This window comes from Hippocampus zosterae, chromosome 15 (assembly GCF_025434085.1).
Source record: "Hippocampus zosterae strain Florida chromosome 15, ASM2543408v3, whole genome shotgun sequence".
Lineage (NCBI taxonomy): Eukaryota > Metazoa > Chordata > Actinopteri > Syngnathiformes > Syngnathidae > Hippocampus > Hippocampus zosterae.
In genome coordinates this window covers 5,959,638-5,981,421 of record NC_067465.1, presented here as the reverse complement: position 1 = coordinate 5,981,421, position 21,784 = coordinate 5,959,638, and the positions used below count along the sequence as shown (strand labels likewise).

The window sequence follows — 21,784 nt, the reverse complement described above, 5'->3', positions numbered from 1 at the left end:
AATATTCTCATATTTGGGAATATATACATGCATGGTTGCGCGAGCGTTAACGCATCATGACACGGACAGTAAATGAAGAGGAGATTGCTCACTCGACTTGTTTGATGACCCCCCCCCCCCTCCACCCTCACCACTCCCCACCCCCAGTCTATTAATTCTTATCAATATGCACTAATTCCTCACTCTTTATGACACGCATCTCCTTTTTCGCCCCCCCCCCCACCCCTCCCCCCTCTCTCAGGTGTACCTCCAATGATTGTGTTGCGCGAGCTAATTTGACAAGCGCGGACTGTAATTGAAATCAAGGAGGCGCGCGCTGCTAAATCGCTGTCGGCAAACACACAATCAACGCGGACACCCGAAAACTTTTGCGTTTGCGGCTGTCAGGAAGCACGACGCCTTCATTCCATCGTGGCTCTTGCAAGCCGTCTCCACTATTTGTCTTCTCCCACCCGAGCAAATTGCAGCCCGTCTGTCATCTTCAAATTGCCCTTTTTTAAATTTATTTTTTTTAATTTTTGGACACAATATTGGTTGTCCCACCCGGAATATAAACACAAATGAAAAACGTCCCTTTGCAAAATATTTCAAGATATTCTGCCAACCACAACTGTTGTTCTGAACTCCTGCATCAGAAGTAAAAAAAACAAGCGGCTGAGCGGACATATTGGGGAGGGGCCAGCCAGGCAGCCTGCTCTGCACCTCCCACCTTATCAGCCACCTGTAGCTCATCAGCCCATTTGGGCTCCCGAAGCCGTCCTCCCTGCGACTTTGTATCGTAAGCACCCTGCAGCATAAGCCCAGCTTGGCACACCGTGCAGTTTTTCCTCTCCCCGTGGACACTTTGTGCTCTCCCTTGACTGCTAAGTAGGTTTTCCGTTTGAATTCTCCTGATTTGACTTTTGCAAGACTAACAAACGATGCCAAGTTTCGGCGAACGCCACCCTTGTGTGTTGTCGTGCTTTCGGGGTGACGTACAAACCCGAACAAAATAGAAAGGGGGGGGGGGGTGCTGGAAGGACTAATGCAGTCGTCGGGTCTCTAATAGGGGGCGAGATCACCGGCGACAAGAGAAAGTCAGCCAAGCAGCCTAATGAGGGGGAAAGAGTTGTCGGATGTGCCGTACTTTCTGTATCATCGGGTGTCTCTTTCTCTCACTTTGCAGCCTCCTCCCCTCTCGCACGCAAACATCATCATCTCTCTCTCTCTCTCTCTCTCAGGTTTCTCCGTTCATTTGTCAATTACTCTTTGTGCGTGCACGCGCGCGCTCGTTTCTGGAGCAACACGCAATCATCGATCGGAAGCGGTCGGAATCTGTGTAGATGACTTATCATTTTTCTCCGGACGCCAGCCGGGCCGTCCAGACACGCGATGATGATACTCGGGGAGCCCGACCCGACCTGCCGGGGCGCTCAAAGGCCTCACCGCTTTGTGCTCGTTTCGCTGATCTCGGCGTGGCCGCCTTGCGATTTTGATTGATTCTCGATCTGATTCTTGAGCCCTTCTGAACTTTGACCTCCACGTTAGAAGAGGTCTCGGCACCAGCACGCTTTTTTTTTTTTTTTGGTTGAAGTCGTCCTCTCAACCCAGCAGTTGAGAGGGGAATGCGTGAGCGTTTTTTTTGCTCTTGTTCGACTTCATCATCCAGGATGCTGCTCGTTGTTCAAAGGAGGCGCTCGGCCGCCGAGATTAGTGAGCGCTGCAGGGCGACGCAATGCCACGCAATGCCACGCACGCACACCCTTCACTCAGGGCAGACGGCGAGCTTGGCCCGTCAGTCCGCAAAGACACCGGTGTCATCTGTCAGCTTGTCCGGGGTCGGTTGTCGCGGGCGACTTGTCACTCGGAGGCCAGACTGATTTTTGCCATTCGGTGACCAGGCGAAATGATTTATTTGTCACCCAACGCTTTGTGATTCCCGCCCTGTGATCTTGGTATGAATGGAAATCGTTGCCCCCCGGACCAGGGCCGTGACACCGCGTCTCCGAATATCCCCCGGAGTCTTTGGTCTTTAAATCCTATTTTCTTTACGCCGGCTTCGCTTCCACGCTACAAAAGTCTATCGCATCGGCGGAACGCAGAAAGAATGAATTTTGCAGCCGCTGAAGTCCTCTTCTCTGCCTTGAGCTTTTAGGTGCGGCGCGAGCAGCGCGGCATGCTAGCCCCAGCAAATCGTTATTGATTTCGGGAGCGCAATGTCATTATCGGGCTCAAGCGATGATATTGCATGTTGCCTTGAACAAGTCTGACTGCAATCTGACTTTGTATGCTTGCGCGTATGTCTTCGGCTAACTGCGGCGAAATCCAAGAGCGATGCCGCGGGAACGCGATTCAGGTTGAATTGTGAACTCACGAGAATTAATAAATAGTCATTGTGGGGTCATTGATAGCCACCTCCTGCGGATACAGTCGAAGCTCTTTTCAACGTCTCGCGTCATCCGTTTTCCGTTTCCCTATTTTTGCCAACAACGAACACCTTGACAACAAGGACCAGATTAATTTTTTTCCAACAAAATTGGCAAAAAGGCCTTCGGCGTAACCGCCGCGACCTTGCTTACGAACAAAACGTACAGCGCGGGATTCCCCTCCGTTGCTTAGCAACGCTCCCGATCGACTCGGTGCATCGTTGTACTTCCGAAGGCGCGGCGCGCAGGCTCTCGGAAACGAAAGCCGATCTTGCTGTCTGAGAAGGCTGAAATTCTCTCTCCTTTAAAAAAAAAGGGGGCGGGGTCTCGCAGACAAAGGTCACCCGAGTTGGCTATCCCTATTCCTGCCAGTGAAGCGTTCCCAAATCTTTCATTTGTGTTTCTGATCAATCGGGCCGGCAAGCAACACCGTCGTGACTCACCTCGGACGCATCCCAACTCCAATCTGCCAAACCTCTCTGACTTGATGAGCGTCATTTCGCTCCATGAGGTTAAAGTGCATCAATGTTGACACGGCAATTTCGACATTGGTAAAACAGTCACTTTAAGTACACGTTTGACACAAATTGCCCCCCCTACCACCCCCCCCGCCCCTCCCCGAGTGTAATATCGCAGCGACAGCTGTATCTTTCTTGTACACGGTAATCAAATTATGCCTGCGCGGTAAATGTTCCCCTGTGACATTTTCTATTATAAAACGCATGTAGCCGCTGTCAGACAATGAGTGGCTGATATCCCCTCGGTAGCAAATGGGATCCTAAGTGGCGCCGACTGACACGATGCGTGCGCATCGGCTCTAATTGGCCTTGTATTTTCATTTGGGGGGGGGGATGGAGCTCCGTTCGGAAATCACAATCGCGGCTGACGTGGGGAAAGTGAAAGTTTCACGTGCTCGCTCGGACAGAAGCGTCGATTTTAGTGGTGCTGCGCGGCGGGTCAAAAAACACATTTGGAAAGGGGGGGGGGAGGCGCGCTAGGGTAATCGGAGACCACGTGGCGACAGTCCGGATCGGAGGTGTGTTAGCCTCAGCCGCCAAGTCTGACCACCGCGCCGGCGGTAATGTAAAACAACTCGCTGCGGGCCCCCCCCATGGGGCGTCTCCTCTCTGCTTCCGCACGTGTCTTTGTGCGGTAGGCGGACGAGTGCGCCGAAACCGAGACGAGGTTTGGGTCGTAACGGGTTTCGCATGGATGCTGATGGCGGAGCGTATCGCTTTTGAATCCCTATCCAAGTTCCAAAGTCGTCTCCTGGTGCAATCGAATCCCGATCCCCCTCCCGAGTTTGCCTTTTGGGGATAAACGTCTGTTCAATGTTATTTTATCGTTTCGTCGGCCGCCTCTCCGCGTAGGCCATCTCAACCCATCTAATCCCCGGGAGGAAGAATTCTAGCCTGTTGCCACGGATGCTGGGGTCGCGAGGTCAAGTACAGCTAATTTATTCACTCCGTCAGATTTCCTCTGGCTCGTGGATGGCAGATGGAGGGCTCTGATATGATATCACCCATCTGAATCACCCGAGGGAGGAGAGAGTTTGGGAAAGGAGGGTGAGACGGAGCAATCGGAGGAGACGAGAACGACGGGCGGGGGGCGGGGGGTTTCAAAGGGTCGGCCGGATGGCAGCAGCAACAACAACAAAGTCAAATTAAAAAGATGGGGAAAGTGTGTGGTATAGCATGAATGTTTCTAGTCGGCGCTTTACTTGATGGGGCTGAACTTGATCGATTCTTATCGGAAACGTGGGTGGGCGGCAACAAATATGAGTGCGCCCTTATCTCGAGACAAGTGGTTCTGGTCCAGTAAGATCTGGGAGATGGTAAGAATAAGCCGCTTAGACTGTGATCGGAGATGGCGGAGGGAGGAGAAAGAGTGCCGGGAGGATGAGAGGAGATGAGGATTGTGAGAAAGGGGGGGTGAGGGTGGGGGGTGGGGGTTGATTTGCAGACTAGAGGACAAGCACTTGAGTTTGGAGGGCATCGAAAAAAATCGGACCGGAGTCATGTGATGGGTTGACTTTTGCGAAAGAGTGCAGGAGTCGGCGGTGGTGATCTGAAAATGGGGGGGGGGGGTACTCCTTTGAGCAAGATGCTAACAATCAAATCGTTTCCGTGTTGCGTCACCCTGCCGGAAGAATGAGGAGACGCTTTGACATCTCACGCTCAGGTTCCGTCTCTTCGCAGTTTGACCAGCGGAAGATGAGGAAGCGACTGTAAGGACCTTCGACACCCAATCGGGCTTTGGCAGAGCCAAGCGCCCCGGCTCGACTCGCAGCTCCGGTCTGAGACGCTTTCCCAAGGAGGCCGCGTTGAGCTTCTCCGAGGAGGAAGCGCTTCGTCCTCAATTCTTCTCGAGCGCCCTCATCCGTTTCGACATGGACCTCCACAGAGCAGCGTTCAAGATGGAGAGCTCCTCCTACCTGCCCAATCCCCTGGCCTCGCCCGCCCTCATGGTCCTGGCCTCCACCGCCGAAGCTTCCCGCGACGCCTCCATTCCATGCCAGCAACCGCGCCCGTTCGGCGTGCCCGTTTCGGTGGAGAAAGACGTTCACTTGCCGTTTAACAACGGCTCCTACACCTTTGCGTCAATGTACCACCGCCAAGGCGGCGTCCCGCCGGGTTTCCCCAACAGGGACTTTCCTCCGTCCCTCCTCCACCTCCATCATCAGTTTGCTCCGCCCAACCTGGACTGCTCGCCAATCAGCATGCTGAATCACAGCGGTGTCGGGGCCTTCAGGCCCTTCGCTTCTCCTCCCGAGGATCGAGACGGCGCGCCGGGCGGCTATCAGTCCGCTTTCACGCCGGCCAAGCGCCTGAAAGGCTGCCTGGACGCGGAAGCTTCCCCCCACCTCCGTTATTCCGACGCCGAGGGGAAAGAATACGACTTTGGCGGTGCCCAGATCCCACCCGGGAGCTCGCCCGCCGGCGCCTTGAAGGCCGTCGAGGACGGCGGGAAGAAGCTCTTTGCTGTGTCCGGCCTTCTTTCAGACCGCGAGACTTCATCCAGCCCCGAGGACCGCATCGAGCGCTGTAAGTACACTTTTCTGTCTTTTCCGTATCTCTTTGTAAAACGCACTCACTTGACAGTTGTGGGCGGGGCAATATGTTTGTGATCTCGAAGAAAATACACCAAAAGGGAAAAAATCCGATCCGATTCAAGCCCTTTAATTAAAACAGACCAAGTTCCAAAATAATTTTACACACTTGCATCACACACACCGATAAACAATCCCATCTCTGTTTTCTTGTCATCATCTCTCTTGGCTCAACCAATCCTTGATTCACAAGCCCGCAAGCTCCGCTAGACACATTAGCATCTACCAGGGGAGGGGATGCCATTTGGCCCTCCTGCGTACTGCAAACTGTATGCGTGTGTGTGTGCATGTGTGTGTGCGCGCTAGTCGGTTGGCCATGCTCCTTCCCCATCAGTATTCATCATAGTTCCCCCCCGGCGGCCAAAAGATTTGCCCACATTCCCGAAACCTTACCAGAGTATCTGTGGGATGCAAGTGTATGTGCGCGCGCATGTTGGTATGCGTGTGATGGAAAGAGAAGGCGGCGTTCCAGTCGCAAACACACATTTGGCAGAGCGCTTTGACATCCGGCGCGAGTCAAAAACTGCATCGGATCGCCAAGGGCAAACCAGCTCCGAGTTGCTGTCGTGATTTGGAAAAGTGTTTCAAATGGCATTTTGAAATTTTGTGTTCACCTTTCCACCGTTGCATCTTTTTGATCTTTGTCTTATTTCCAGCTGGCTTTCGAAGGTTTAAGACGATGTGTGTTTTTACGGGGGAGGGGGGTGAATCCATGAGCTAATAAATGAGAGACAAAAGCGACGAGCTGAGACTGATCCGATAAAAACAAACCATGAGACGGAAACTGGGGGTCTGGGAGGGGGGCAGAAGAAACAGAAAAATCCCACAATGACTTTCCAGGTGAAATTGCACCGGAGTGAAAAAAAAATATATATACTTATATATATTCATTCATTCATCTTCCGAGCCGCTTGATCCTCACTACGGTCGCGGGGGGAGCTGGAGCCTATCCCAGCTGTCTTCGGGCAGTAGGCGGGGGACACCCTGAATCGGTTGCCAGCCAGTCGCAGGGCACACATAGACGAACAACCATCCACGCTCACATTCACACCTAGGGACAATTTAGAGCGTCCAATCAGCCTGCCACGCATGTTTTTGGAATGTGGGAGGAAACCGGAGCACCCGGAGAAAACCCACGCAGGCCCGGGGAGAACATGCAAACTCCTCACTGGGAGGCCGGAGCTGGAATCGAACCCGGTACCTCTGCACTGTGAAACCGACGTGCTAACCACTGGACTACCGGGCCACCCTATACTTATATATATACAGTATATATATTTATGAGTACATGCAACCACTAGGGGGATTTGGAAGAAAATTTAACATCTATTTTTATAACGTAGCATAAGCTGTGACTGCTCGCCATTTGTACGACAGCTTACCTCTCTGAGCTCATCCGCCCCTACGCACCTGCCCGGCGCCTCAGGTCTGTGGACCAGTCTTTGTTAGAAGTTCCAAGAACTAAACCGAGGCTCAGAGAGGATGGAGGCTTTTCTGTTGCCGGTCCCTCTCTCTGGAATGACCTCCCAATGAACATTCGGCAAGCCTCCTCGCTGCCCATCTTCAAAACTCACTTGTATTCTTTGGCGTTCGACTCAGCATGACTTTGATTTGTTCTTGGTTTTACTGTTTAGTGCTTTCTACTGCCTTTCTTACCGATTTGTCTTACTGTTTATTGTGCATGTTAAATCACTCCGTGTACAGCACTTTGTATGCAGCGATGGTTGTTTGAAAGTGCTCGAGAAATACTGTTGACTTGACTTGACTTGACAGCATTGTGAAGAAATGGCGAGTGTACGATGAGGAAAAAAAGGGCTTCTGTGCTGTGTTTTGAAACTGGAAAACGCAGCAACAGTGAAGGACATCCACCATTTTGCCGTTTGTCAATTTTGAAATGGAATTATTTCCGACCAAAAGAAGACAAGCTCAATTTGGCCCCAAATTTTCTGTCAGCGCACCATGTGGGGTTTTACCCTACTGGAAATGTTCCAAAATTTGGATTGATAACTCAACAGCTTCACTCGGGGGAGGGAGGACGTTCTCTTGTCGAAACGGCGTCATCTTCGGAAGTCATGGCTGCCCAGCAGCTGCGCATTTTGCTGTCGCTTTGGTCATTGTGTAACAATCCCTTTCTGTTTAGCGCTTCTTCTTTCGTTTATTGCTGATTTCAACTTGCAAAGCGACGTTAGAGGGGGGGGGGGGGCTTGACGGGCTTGAGTCGCGCACACCTCAATTTGCTCACAGCTCGCCGGTCTGTCCTTGTGCTGCCCGGTCCCAAATGGGCCGAGGCCCGTTCCCGGTGGTTGGGGACCCCCCCCCCCCCCGCCCCCCCCATCCCCTCCACACACACCCCTGTCCAATCATCTCTCGTGGCACATAATCCGAGACTTGTGAAGGAATTCTCTCCCAAATCTTCTCATCCACCAACTTGCAAAGTAGCCCATCTCCAAGTTCTGTTCAGTTGCTGCGTGCACGTCTGTCATGTGGGTGCAAAGTGCTTCAAGCGGCATCCGGTATGCAAATCCCCCCCAATGCACAGGCAGACACGATGGCTTTTAACCAAAGCCGCCAACATATCAACTGCTAAACCTGCACCGAAATGCCCCATCATGCCCTTTTTGGACAAGACGTGTCATATTCATGTAAATGGGATTACTTTCACTAAATGTATACGGTAATGCTTTCATACAAAGCGTCTCGAATCCAAAGGAGGATTCTTTAGAGTAAAACAAACGGGAATTGTCTGTGATCGGAATTGGTGTGTTGAGAGTTTCGACACATTTGTTTATCGGCAGCAAGACTTATTTTTATTTTTGGTACGTCTCGGCGCTGCACGCGCTCGCTTCGGCCTCCGGCGTTTGCCGTCGTCGTTGTTTTCTCCGGGATCTTCCACGTCGCTCCATCTTTCCTCGATGTCTTGTTCCCCAAACAGAGCCTCCCTTTCCCATGTGTGAGAGCCGAGGACTGTTTGTTTGGATTCTCCGTGCACCGCAATACAAGGTCGACAGATGCACCCCGCCCGACCCGGCGCGGCTCGTCTTGCCACTTTGAACGATCGCTCGGAATATCAGGCTCGGAAACGGTACGAGAACAAGGATGCGCAGATGTTTTGGGCACAGCGCTGCGTTGCTTGTCGCATTCCCTCCTCGTTTTCCCTTTTAAAGGTGTCACAGACATTCTGTCTTCTCGCACAACAAGAGGTCAACCCGCTTTGGATTTTTCATCAGTTTTTGTCGCTTCTTCGCTTTGTTTTGTCGTAGTTTTGGACTGAGGTCTTGTAGCGCAAAGTTCGGATGTGATTTTAAAAAATAATCATAAAGAAGATAAGATCCCCTTTATTTGTCCCACACTGGGGAAATGTGTCGTCTACAGCAGCAAAATTGGGAGGATTTAAAAAAAAATATCATTGCACGAAATAAACTGTACACCGTTCAATATAAGTGCAATATAAAATATAGCATTAGCAATATATTTGTAGACTAAAATATAAATTAGCAATAGCATAGAAAACACAGCATAAGGTGGCTGTGCTATTTACAATGGTTACATCATACATCGTGTTGGGGATTGCAACTGCAATTCTCCAAATGGCCCCCTCATTTTTAGCCCTCCGTCTATTTATTTATATCCAACCTCTATTTTTTCCCCTCATACAACAGAGATAAAAAAAAGAAAAAAAATCCTTGGAGGGGACAGAAACGCTCATCCTTGCTCTTGTCTTGACAAAAATCTGTCGCCCTCCAACTTGGCAGCTCACCCCCCCCCGTCCGCTTCCTACTCTAGCTCTGCCTGTCATGCTCCACTGGCAGGGTTAAGTTAAGTAAGAGTGTTCTAATAATTAGGACTGGGACTCGCCCGCCTAGCAAAGTGTGTGAGCGTGTGTGGCTGATTTCCTGACGGTGCTTAGCCAGATGCTAAAAGCCCTGTTGTCCCTCTCTTGTTGCCCCCCCCGACCTTGTCAGTCCCCAACTGTGCGACACACACACAGGCCAAGAGTACACGGATAGCCGCTCTGTGAAAATATGAGCTTTCTCAGCAAAATATCGAAATGTTTTTAATCATTCTTTTGAGCAACCCGTCACTCCCTCTAAGCCTTAATTGCATGTGTGGCGCAAAACACGCACGCTTAGCGTAGCATCGAGTGTGTGCGTGCGTGGGTGTCGGCTGATGCGAGTCTAGGTCACTGTTGCAATGACGGTTTGGCTGGAGGATTAGTCCCTTCCTGTCGAGCCTTTTGTTGGCCCGGCAGCCGATCCATTTGGACGCCGATAACGGTGTGCATGCAGATGTGCAGATGCGCGCGTGAGTGCGTTTTCTTGAAAATGAACTTGTGTCTACATTTCATGGCCGCCAATGCGTCTTATTTAGTTTCATCGAAGCATTGTGTCTCCACTAAATCTTATCACCGAATGCAAACAAAAAAAAAAGTTTCAAAAGTTATTGATCTTCTTTTCCACCCCCCCCCATACCCCCCAGTTTGCAGTGACTCGCGGTAACAAGAGAAGTCCTCGTCCCGATGAGTTCAAAGATTGCTTTCGATTCATTCTTCTCCAGCCCTCCGCCGCATGGTTTGATTCTTCTCCATGGCTCCTCCCTCCATCTCTGTCCTTCCATCCTTCTCACTTCCTCTCGACACCCCTCCCCACGTCTCCTCCTCAGTAATCTAATCTGCAGCCAGTTTGTGGATGCAGTCTAGTGTGACAGACCCCCCCCCCCCTCCTCCTCCCTCCCGCCATCCCCTCCCTTCTTCTCTCACTTTTTCATACACATCAACGCACCCACTCACACAAACGCACCGTTTCCAAAAAGGCCCACCGGCTTGGCGGAGGGGCCCGTCCCCTCCCTCGTCTGGTCACACCCTCTTTAATATTGAATTATTCATCAAATCTGATTGGTTCCTGCTGATGGTAGCCATGATGCGAACCAACGGTTTGTGTGTGCGTGTGTGTGTGCGCATACACACTTGTATGCGACGAGGGGGGGGGGTCTGGCTTTGAGATTGTTGGTTGTCCTTACTGCACCGTCGCTTCACAAACCTGCGCCGGCCAATAAATGCCACACAGATGCCTGCTCACTTTGTCGAGATGTTACGAGTTGCGCTAAACCGGTTGCACCTGTCGCTATTTAATGCAAAAAAAAATTTCATTTCCTCATAGAAGTGCAGTTTTGCAGATCAATGCCTACGTTTGAGGTGTATCATTGAGATTCCATTTTTTTCCAATTTCATTGTTGTTGGTTTGTTTGTATCTATATATATGTATATATATTGAACCCAAATTGCAAATAACAATTAGCATCCTCAGCATAAAATCCCCAAATGTCCCTTTGAAAGGTGAAACAAATCAATAGTGGATGTTTTATATGCATGCAAGAACGTGTGCTTGCTCATCTGATTTGCAAACGAATCTCAAGGAGTGTCCACCCCCAAGGACGGCTCCAGGATGATTTTTTTTTCCTTCTCTTTCTTCCGGGGCTACACCGATACATGGGGCTCTGACAAAATAATGGCTAAATATTTCGGAAAATATCAAATAATAATTAATGCTGGAAGGGCTTAACGGGGGCCACAAAGATTTATGAAGGGACTGTAGCCCCCCCCCTAGCCCCGATGTTGTGCCATTCCTGCCCGCTGCGGAAAAGAGTGCAAGTTGAAAAGACCGTAAAGGTCCATTTATTGGTAAATGTTTTCATTACGGTTGCGTAATACGGTTCATGACTGGCTGGTCATTTGCATACTGCCATTGGCTGGCAACCGGTTCAGGGTGTCCCCCGCCGACCTGGTGCCTGAAGACGGCTGGGATAGGCTCCAGCACCCCCCCCCCCCCCCTGCGACCCCTGTGAGGATACAGCAGATCGGAAAATGGATGGATGATGGGTAATTTGCATAGAGGATGTTGGCTACTTATGAAGAAAGTAAGTCAAAAATCATTTTTTCTCAATGAATGAAGCATGACTTGTGATGACAACATTCAGGCATCCACGATATTTGTTCAGGGGCACAGTTTGACGCACCAAATTAAGACCATTTGGCCTTGGCGCTGGCCCGAGTTGTCCCGCATCTCAAAGCTGACCTTATGAAACAGCCGAAAGTCGCTTTCGTACACTTTTCAAAATAAATCCCCCTCGGACGTGCCATATTTGAAACAACAACTCCAACTGTCACGTCAAATATGCCCCCCCCACCCCTCCCCACCGTGGCATTGTCAGGTTTGCCCAGCCAATTCTCGCTTGTGCACTTGTGCGCGTGTGAAATTGCATTCGTGTTGCAGGCGCTGTGAAAGGCGTGAACGGCAACTGATCACGGAGTAGTCCCGCACTCGAGAAAAAGAATCGGATACAGGCCAGGATGAGCGTGTCACTGTTTGCTTACGCTACCGTGTGTTCTGTATGGCCAGCGCCCCCCCCCACCCCCCCCCCCCATTCGAGCTTTTTCCAAAGTCAACGTCCCGTTTGTGAGAATCTCAAAGCAGTGAAGCAATCCCCTCATGCTCTTTGCTCTTCTAACCTGCTCGATACGGCCACCCCCCCACCCCCCCCTCTTCGTCTTTCTGCTCTTCTCTCCCCGTCACCACCGCGTGTGTGAGGAATCCCAGCCCAATGTTCAGCAGATGAATAATTTAGCGGTGTGTGTATCATCTGTTTACCGTGCTAATCCATCTGTCAGCAGGCACCTATCGATTCGCGCCTGCTTGGTAATTGTGCATCCGTGCCACGCATGCACGCGCGCACACACACACAAACACACACACACACACTCACACACACACACACATGCAATACAGGATGCGCAAAAACACACTGGAGTACCTTTATGATGTGCAACTTAGCTCATATTCAGATTCTGTAGCTGTCAGCTGGACTTCATCTTCATTGAGTGAAAGTGATTGCAGAGTCAAGGTCATGAGAAAGAATGTGATCGCAAAGGCTTCTGGGACTTTCCTGGCGTCATGGTGGGGTTTCCTTTTTTTGTTGTTTGTACAGTCTCGGCACAGTGGATGCGGGTTTCGTCTTTGTGTGGACTAAATAAGGACAAAAATGGGGAAGTAGAACCCTCGATCCGAATTCATATTTACCATTTTGGTCAAATGTCAAGCTCGGTTCCTGATTTATGAAATGAGATTTCCTTGAGAGAAAAAGCGAGAAAATCGCAAGTGCAGTGCAATCGTGTACAGTATCAGCGGCTGGCTGACCATTGATGGCTCTAATTATTAAATGACTACTTTTAAAAGCTCATTGATCCATGTCATTAGCTACTCGAGTGATTACAAATGACTGCTTTAGTATGTTAATGCATGCACATACAGGGGCGCTCACACCCACACACACACACACACACACACACACGTGCCTGCTCTTGTAAGCGCGTGTCAGATGCTATGACCAAAAAAAAAAAAAAACGATTCCATGATGCGTCTCCTCGGAATAAACCCGTCGTCCTTTTTTATTCTTTTAAGTTTGAGTGTCACGGTGTGCGTTCCAGCCGATTGATTACGTGGTGTGGTCCAAGCCGGGCCTTTGTCGCATTCGCTAACACACTGAACGCACTAACATGTTTGCCAGGGTGCGCAGCAGGGTTCATTTCGATGTAGAGCGACTAATGTCACACCCCCTCGGCAAAATGCTCGGAATTCTGCCCTCTGGGACAAGTGTCACGTCTTTGTGTGTGTGTGTGTGTGTGTGTGTGTGTGTGTGCATCTCTATATTTGTGTGTCAGGGGGTGTTAAAAGAAGGCAGGGGCTTAGCAGAGCAAAAGAGAGCAAATCTGTCAGCTCTCCCCGGGCAGACAACCCTTCTGACCCTCATTCAAAGACATATTGATTCTCCTCTACACCCAACAGAGGAGGGACGTGTGTTTGTGTGCATGTGTGTGGAAGTGCACAAGTGCTTAACACAGCCTGATGTCTCCCGCGCATCCGTTCTCCTACAGCATTGTTAAATGAGAGAAAATATGGTTGATTGTATAATCGATTCAACAGTTTTTCAGCGATTGAACCAATCGCCGTTTGCCATCGGGGGGTGGGGGGGGGGTGGGTTCTAAAACACCAAACAGCAGGTGACAGAGTTGGCCGCTTTCTTTCCATTCGGTCGTCGTTACGGATGACGATTGCGTTTTAAACGCAGCAAGCTTCACTTTTGCTTTCCTGCGACTCTGTGACGGCAGCGATGACCTCTGGGACAATATCAATCAAGGCTCCGCGTGGAGCTAGGAGCTCTGCTTGCGGTGGAGGATGTTAAAATGGGACTTGAAATATTGACAGCACAGTTGAAAACTGTTTTTGTTGTGGGGACGGGGTGGGGGGTGTACTTCAACATTTCTGTGCTGTGCTTCGTTTCATAACATGTTGGATCGTATGACGCAAAATGATATAGCACCATATTTCCAAATCCATTTGAAGCCAAAAGAGCGACTCAAAAGAAAATGTTTTAGTGTATTAATGTCTTAAACATTGCCAATTAAATGCCCCATTTGACTTCAACAAAAGCGCATCACACGAGGGATATTTTACATGACCCGTGGCAGTAACAATGTCAACATATCATATCCACTGTGGCTTTTATGGCACATTTCGAATAAAGGGCAACAAAAAATAACCCTGACTTTGCATCGCATGACAGGCGCTGTCCGGGTCACGCCTTTGGACCCGCCAGCGGCAGCCCGGCGCAAGGTCTCCGGTAATAGCTGATCGCAGGGCAACCAATAATGGCACTTTGTGAGCGTGCGTGAGTCAGAGGGGAGCATGAGGTGGACCCCGACAAGGCGAGTCGGTTGTCTGCAGCGAGGCGGGGCGGCGGCGTAATGCGCAGCGGACAGGCTGCATGCTGACCCTGCTCCTGCTGACATGCATGCGCCACGTAAGCTGAAAAGTGTTGGCTGTGATAATGAAAGCTCGGTGCCGTCCGAGTCGGGAAGAGAAAGACGAAATGTGAAAAGAGGAAAAAAAAGAGAACATGTGAAAGTCACGAAAGATGTCCGGCGCATGCATGTCAGCAGGAGCAGGATTTATGGACTTCCTGGGGATCATGAATGAAGTTGATGTCATATGTCGACGTCTGTAATGTGTGTGGAACGAATGTGTAAAGTGTCTTTTATATTTGGATTTTAAAAATTTTATTTTGTTTGCATTTGTGTCTTGCTCCTTTATGCTGGTCGTCTTGACGGCTAAGAGTGAAATTAAAAATGAACAAAATTAAACTGAAAGTGCATGGACTGTTGCGAAACAATCACGCGCAACCTATGTGCATCCAAAATATTTTTTTTTCCTTCAGTCTAGTAGATATATTTAACCAGGGGTGTGCAGTGACCTTTGAGGGTCAAATAAAAAAAAAAGAGGACACATGTGCAACGACTCGGCGTTTAAACCCGGGCCACCACCTCGCCGCCATCTTGGAGGCGGAGCATGCTGACTGCTTTGGTAAAAAGCCAGCAAGCCCTGAAAGCTCGGGAGGCGTGACCTTTTACTAACCTGCAAACGTGCGGCTCTATCGGGAATCGGCCACACGTGGATCAAGAATTTGAAACATCATTCACAATAGTTTCGCTAGGTATGAGCGTTTTTTTTTTTCGATGAATTTTTGGGGGTGGGGGGGGCAAATATTGGTGAATGAAGAGCGAAGATCTGTTGCTGGGGCACCACTCGGGGTCAATATGTGCACGCGCTTGCAATCAAATACCAAGTTGTCACGTGCGCGCTTCTTTTAAAAAAAATGAGTTGTTTGGAAACGCAAGATACTAAAAGCCCGGCACATTTTCAGATCATCTTAATCTGCATGTAACTGAAACCGTACGCTTAATTTAGATCGAAATGACACAATAGCATCTCCACTCTGTTCCTTTGTCTCCTCTCTGTGTCTGTGTCTCATGCACACACACACACACACACACACATGGAGTGTGGGCCCCAGATGGCACGGTGGTGTCAGGGTGAGAGAGGTTTGTTAGGATCAAAGAGCTCCAGTGTGTGGCCCCCTCCACCCTTGACTTGCTTTCTTCTTCTCTTCTTTCCCTCTTCTGTTAGTCATTTTATTCCTCCCCTTCCACCACTTTCATTGGCCGCTTCCTCTGGCCCTGTTCTACCTCTCACTCTGTCCCTCTTCATCCCCCCCCAAACCCCGCCCGCCCCCCAATCTGTCCATCACAAGTGCGAATGAATTATTCATGCCTCTGTCCCCGAAGCCTTGTCACCTCTCCACCACTCTCTCTCGCCCCTCACTTTCCTCTCCTCCATCGCCTTCGTCCCTTTTTCCCCTCCTGGATTTCTTCCACTCCTTTTGCTCTGCACGCACTTGTGTCCTTCACCTTCCACCTCCTCTTGCGTCATCTTCTCGGGGACCCCGCAAATGTCTCAAACACACACGTCTTACTCTGGAGCACCTAAGTTTGACCTCTTATAAACATGCGGTCAGCACTCGTATTTCGCCCCACCCCCTCCGCCCCATATAGAAATTTTCATGAATGTGGGTACCGCCATGTTTGGTGTTTAGGCCTGACATATTTGAAACAAAGATTGCAACAGTGCATGTTTTTACTTAAAACTTCACTTCGAAAACCTTCTGCAGTAATCAACATCGCCGGCCGAGAGAGGCAAAGAGGCTCGTGTCGGTGGCGTCAACTCGTACTTGACTCGTACAGGCTTTGGGTTCACTCGGGGACTCTTCCGCTGGAGACGGTGTCGGCGAAATAAGTTTACGGTTCCTTTTTTTTAAGCAGACAATTGTCTTTTTTTTGTTTTGTCTTTTTTGGTGAAGAAAATAAAACGGGGCGGCCCGGTAGTCCAGTGGTTAGCACGTCGGCTTCACAGTGCAGAGGTACCGGGTTCGATTCCAGCTCCGGCCTCCCTGTGTGGAGTTTGCATGTTCTCCCCGGGCCTGCGTGGGTTTTCTCCGGGTGCTCCGGTTTCCTCCCACATTCCAAAAACATGCGTGGCAGGCTGATTGAACATTCTAAATTGTCCCGAGGTGTGAGTGTGAGTGCGAATGGTTGTTCGTTTCTGTGTGCCCTGCGATTGGCTGGCAACCGATTCCGGTTTCTGCGTGCAAAACATACACAAAAACGGTTTTAAGAGAAATAAGGTTTGCAGTTGATAGCTATTAATCAGAGGAATAACCAGACGAATACCAATGGAAGGAGCTCCGTGGTTACTGGCAAATGACTTTGTATTCCCCCCCTAAGGTGCTGTGTGTGTGTGTGTGTGTGTTTTACCGGTCTCACTTTTTGTGAAGATTTTTTATGCATAAAGTACTTGCCAGCGTGTGCGCGTGTTTGTCTGTGTGTGTGTGTCGGCAAAAAAAAGGCCCTGTCTCAGCCCCTCACCTCCCATGTTACCACTATGATTAATACATTTTTAAAAAAAACCATCCCCTTCACTTTGGCCCTGTGCCGCTCAGACCCCACCACACGCTCGCTGCTCACTATTCAGTGGAGGTCCCTGCGACATCAGCAGCATACAGCGGACTGCCTTTAGAGGCTGATCAATTCGTACTGCTGCTGCTTGCGCTGATGAATTACAGAAGTCAAGACCAAAAAGGGAGGAGGGGGGGGTGATGATAGAAGATTGGAGGAGGATGGGGCAACTGTATAGGGAGCGAGAGATGCGGGGATTTGATAAGATGCTTGTGAGGAATCCAGAGTAACACTCAAACTTGTCCCGAGGTGTGAGTGCGAATGGTTGTTGGTGTCTGTGTGCCCTGTGATGGGCCTGGCAAGCAGTTCAGGGTGTCCCCCAAAGACAGCCGGGATAGGCTCTCCAGCATGCCCCGCAAGCCTCCTGAGGAGAAGCGGATCCGAAAAGTGAGGGATGGAATCCGGAGCAAAAAAAAAAAAAATCTCAGATCACGTGAGAAGGCCGGCACAGAAGAGCGCATTGAAAAGCGAAGGGAGAAAAACAAAGAAGTTGCGAGTTTGCAACCAAAAGTTTGGCAAAAGGATTGATTTATCTTGTGGACCCTCTTCACTATTTGTTTAATGGGTGTTTTAATCAATTTCTTCCTATCTTGTACCTGCAGCGTCCTTCAAACCAATTTGTATTAAAAAAAAAATACCATAGGGCTCGAGTATGTACTAGCCGACCTGCGAACAAGTCTGACAAGAAATTAAACGTGTCCCCAAAAAAAAAAAAAAAAAAAAAAGTCACATCTGGTGCGGTCAGGCCTTCACATGTGACCAGCATCGTTTAGGCCACGTGCACATCAATGTCATTTTACCCGCATTTTTATTTTCTCCCCACACACCTTTTTGATGAAAATTAAAGGTAGATTTATCTGAGCCAGTCTGCGAGCACATCCTCGCCTCTGCCCCCTCCCCTCCCTTTTTTCATCCTTGACGGTGATAAATCCGTAGCTGTGTATGACAGCTTTGTAGCTGCCGGGAGGCCCCTCCCGCCTTGTTTAGCTGTGATTCCAGTTGACAGCTTTAGGAGCGTGTCTTTATTTAAGAGCTGCTGTAATTACACAGGCTTTAGCATATGTAGACGGCCAGATATGATTCAAGCCGGGGAAAAGGCAGAGAGGGGGGGGGGGGGAGCTCAATGGCTGAATGAGAAGAGAGATAAAGCACGGCGCGACAAGGAAGCGGGAGCAAGAAAGGGGGAGAAGCAGAGCGAGGGAGAGATACGGCTGGCGAGGTAGACCGATGGAGCAATTGAGATCTGCCGAGAGGGCAGTCGGGAACGGCGAGGGGAAGAGATACGCTTTGGCAAATAAAAGACAGCGCCGGGCCGGGCTGCTGCAAACGCTTCTCCTTATGATGCCTCATTAGGGCTCGGCTTCTGCAGATAGCGCCCGTTACGGAGATCTACGGCCTCGGCGCCGGGAGACAAACAGAAGGGCTGAAAGAGAGAAGAGGCGGTGGGGGGCGAGAAGCGTCGTAATGGGCGGCAAAAATCATCAAATGAATCTGCAGGAAATGAAGCAAAATCAAATATTTATGAAGCAAAAAGTCAACTTTTGCTTTGTGAAATCAAGTGCGTGGCATCAGGCGCCCTTGATTGCTCTCGGAATTGTTTGTTGTCGAATGACCCGAGATGAGTCGCGGCCCATCTAGATCCATTTAGAAAGCATTTCACAATTTTTTTTCCATCTATAGACCATCGATCGATGTGAATAGCACTGCGATTTATCCATTTTGTTTTTATATTGCACTTAATTGAACTGTCTTTGTTGTTTTTTTTCTTCTTTCTACCTGCATTCTTGCTGCTGGAGGCTGTAAATGTCCCCAGTGTGGGACAAATAAAGGATATCTTATTTATCTTAATTTAACTTACCCCGTACATTTTAACATCTACTCGGATAGCAACAGTCAAACTTTGATACCCAAACCATCCGCAAATACCTCAGACATTCAGAGAGAGATTTCTTTTCTCATTTAAAAAAAAGCAAAAACAAAAAAAGCTCCAGGTTTAAGACCATTCCACACGCACAGTATCATTGATTCTTTTTGAAATTGTGCTTTGATGGAAGGGCCAAAAGAAAAAAAGCAGTCAAACTGACTTGAGATCACATTTTTGCTCTCTTACTTTGGTCCTCGCGCTAAGTTGCTAACAGTTGCTAACGAGAGGAAAGGTTTGTGGTTTTAAATGAAGAAGAAATAACGACGGGCCAAGACGCGTCCAAACAAGAAATCGGACGCAAAGATCAAATATCACGGAAATAAACGTCTCCCTTTCTTCAGCGTGAGTAAGAAAGATAGCCGGTTGTTTATCAGCAGGTTCCGCAAGCGCTAATTAGCAGCCCGATTTTAACAAGCTGAGAGAAATGTGCGGGGCACAGAGGCAAGAGGAAGGCTCGAAGGCAGATGTTAATCTAAGCGTCCATTGTCAGTTGGCCGCATTTGGCCGCCGGCGATTTTCACCACGGCGGACGGCTATAAATCTGCCTCGCAACCTTTGCACAACGCTTTCATAATACCCGCGGATGCGGGCCATCGCGATACCGTCTGACACCGATGTAGCCCCCCCCCCTCCCCTCCCGCTGACAAATTGCCTCAATCAGAGAGCGCACACAAATCAACGTCTCATACGCACGCGTCCGCCGCGGTGGGAGCGTCATCAGCGGACATTTTGCGACGGTTAACCAAAGTTGTAAATCAGAAGCTTTTGTTTCTGTCATGAAAGCGCGGGTCTTATCTGCGAGCTACAGGTGTTGCTTGTGCGTGCAAATGTGCTCCGGTCTTTCTTATCTTGGCCTTTGTAGCCACGGAGGGCTGCTATATGGTCCATTGTTGATGATGCGTCTCTCAACGTCTCCTTGGAAATCTGATGATGAAAACCAGTATGAGGCCGATTGGGGCATAAGAAAAGCCAAAGTGCAGATGCGTGCGGTTTTTATTCGGGTGTTGATCATTACAGAATCCGGTCTTAAAGTAGTTCAACATTCCTGGAGAATTGATGAAAATCGAGAAGGGGGGGAGGGGGGGTGCCCGCCGCCGCCTTCGAGGACCTTGGACGCGACTCTGTGCCGCGCAGTCCCAACCCACAACACGTTCAGGCGCGAACGTATGCATTACGCACAGCGTCTTGACCCCGACTCTTCCCTAATAACACGATACACCCCCGCGCAAAACAACAACGTGTCCTTTACCTTCCCGTGCGCCTCCACAGCACGCTCGCACCTCCCGCGGTCTTCCCCAGGTAGTAAACGTGCATGTTTAGCGTTCTGAGCACTACCATTTTACATAACTGCCCCTTTATGCCACACGCCCCCGATTCGGAGCAAAGTCGGGATGGGCTTCGGTGGCAAACTGCGCGCCCTGCACGATGCACCGCAGGACGCCACTCGCGGATGTCAAGCGATAAAAATCCCCAACGAGGCCTTGATATTTGAATACCGAGTCTTCGACTTGCTTCGTGACGTAGAAAACGGACACAGACCGCAGACGGCGATGGCGGATAATCTGAGTTTTTATTTATTTGACCTGACTTTTGGCGGCGCAATCGTCCACTGATGACTTAACAGTACTCACAGAGGTTGCAGGTTTGATTCCGGCTCCGGCCTTTCTGTGTGACGTTGGCAAGTTCTCCTTGCGCCTGCGTGGGTTTTCTCCGGGTATTCCGCTTTCCTCCCAAGTATTGCGGATGCATATTTGGAACCGAGAGCCGTCGAAACAATTTTATTTTTGCCCAAAATCAGTACAGATAGAGTGAAGTGGGAAAAATTACGACTTTTACGTTTAGCAAACATTTTTTGGGGGGTATTGTTTTGCTATCATCAGCCAAATTTCTGCGACACAGGTGAAGCCTAAGCGCCGATGGATGTTTCTGGCACTGGATGCTTCAAAGGACTCCAATGCGGCGGCTTAACTGGGTGTAAAATGTTTGTAGTCGCTTCTATTGTTCCTCCTAATGGGAGCTATTGATGTTTCAATCAAAGTACATCGGGGGGAGGTTTTCGCGTACACGCGGATGAGAGACGACGACCGCCGCCGCCGCCACCGCAGCATCGTTTGATCTCCGCGCGCTCCTTTTGGCTTCTTCATTCCCACGTAGCCGCAAGACGCTTCGATCGGAATGTCAGCGAAATTCCCGGCCGTTGACAAAGTGGTTGACAATACATAATGATGACAACAATAGAGCGAAATGAGTTATAATGCGCTGATTTATGCTGCCTTCGTCTCTCTTTGCGCGTCAGCCTCTCTCTGTTTAACAGCAGGTAAACAGTCATGCCGTTTGTCGTGGGGATTTGATTCAGTAGCGCGGCGCATTTCCAAATGGTAATTTGCAGAAATGAAAACTTAATCAAGCATGCTGCAGAAGTGGCCCTGAATAATTTAACAGGGAGGGAGCGTGAGCAAGAGGAGGAGCGGCCGCGAGGAGCAAGAAGAGACACAATTTTCAAACGCTCCGCGTTATAGCCGTCCGGTGATTTATTTTATGACTGCGCTTTGGGGTATTTTTTTTTTTTTGGGTCACTGGAAATGCGATTTTTCCCGTCTTGTCTCCTGACTAAATTCCACGCGTTATTTTATCCACCTGCGGAACGCAGTCGGCATCCTGGTCGGAAAGCTTTTTCAAACTCATCTCCGCAGTCAAATCGATAACCCCCGGAAATGAAATCGCATCTTTCATCTCACGGCGAATGAAGCAAAACAGAATTGAAATCTGAAGCCGCTCAAGTTGGTCAAACATCTCCCCGTTGAATGAATGCCGTCGTTCAAAAGATGGATCAATCATTTGTCGACGATTTAGCTTCCATTTCCTACTGCCGGAGCTCATCGATCACTTTCCCCAAACCTTTCTTTACTTTTTGCCGTCCTTCCTACCATCTTTCTTTCTCTCCT

At 49.6% G+C, this 21,784-nt stretch overlaps 2 protein-coding genes across 8 annotated transcripts in view; one reads left to right on the top strand and one right to left on the bottom strand.

Moving 5' to 3' along the window:
• The window catches only part of selenop2 (selenoprotein P2), a 224,777-nt gene that overhangs the window by 99,137 nt on the left and 103,856 nt on the right, over positions 1–21,784 (bottom strand). The gene's annotated exons all lie outside the window — the stretch shown is intronic.
• The window catches only part of rnf220a (ring finger protein 220a), a 112,723-nt gene that overhangs the window by 3,567 nt on the left and 87,372 nt on the right, over positions 1–21,784 (top strand). For all 7 annotated transcript variants that reach the window (XM_052088757.1, XM_052088760.1, XM_052088756.1 and 4 more), the window contains exon 2: positions 4,604–5,449. In XM_052088757.1, coding sequence (XP_051944717.1) covers positions 4,795–5,449 — 655 coding nt within the window. In that variant the 5' untranslated portion in view covers positions 4,604–4,794. The remainder of the gene's footprint in view (positions 1–4,603; positions 5,450–21,784) is intronic.